This window comes from Acanthisitta chloris, unplaced genomic scaffold (genome assembly GCF_000695815.1).
Source record: "Acanthisitta chloris isolate BGI_N310 unplaced genomic scaffold, ASM69581v1 scaffold15718, whole genome shotgun sequence".
Classification (NCBI taxonomy): Eukaryota; Metazoa; Chordata; class Aves; order Passeriformes; family Acanthisittidae; genus Acanthisitta; species Acanthisitta chloris.
This window is the reverse complement of record NW_008687702.1, coordinates 1-286: the sequence shown is the minus strand read 5'-3', so window position 1 is coordinate 286 and position 286 is coordinate 1. Positions and strand designations below refer to the sequence as shown.

The 286-nt window shown below is 61.9% G+C and overlaps 1 protein-coding gene across 1 annotated transcript in view; it reads right to left on the bottom strand.

Moving 5' to 3' along the window:
- Window positions 1-245, bottom strand: part of NR1I3 (nuclear receptor subfamily 1, group I, member 3) — a gene marked incomplete at its 5' end in the record, with an annotated part of 758 nt that extends 513 nt beyond the window's left edge. The window contains 2 exons of the mRNA XM_009080718.1: window positions 5-67; window positions 112-245. Of these exons, the coding sequence (XP_009078966.1) occupies window positions 5-67; window positions 112-245 (197 nt within the window). The remainder of the gene's footprint in view (window positions 1-4; window positions 68-111) is intronic.
- Window positions 246-286: the final 41 nt, after the last annotated feature.

Below are 286 nucleotides of genomic sequence, written 5' to 3'. Positions count from 1 at the left end.
CCGCCGCAGGCTCTCGTGGAATTTGAGCAGTGGCTCCAGGTAGATCTGCTGGAATCCAGCTGTGGGGAGGGGAGGGAGGTGACAGGACTCTCAGGGCAGTGTCCCCACTGTCCTCTCTCCCCCCTGTGGCAGTGCTGCCCACACTCCCAGGCCTTGGTGTCGGCGTTGAACACCGTGTTGAAGCGAATCTGGCAGATCTCCAGGGTGGATCCCTTCAGCTGGGAGATTTGGGCATCGATGGGCAAACTCCTGCGGGTGGGGACACGAGGGGAATGTCACAGGGTGG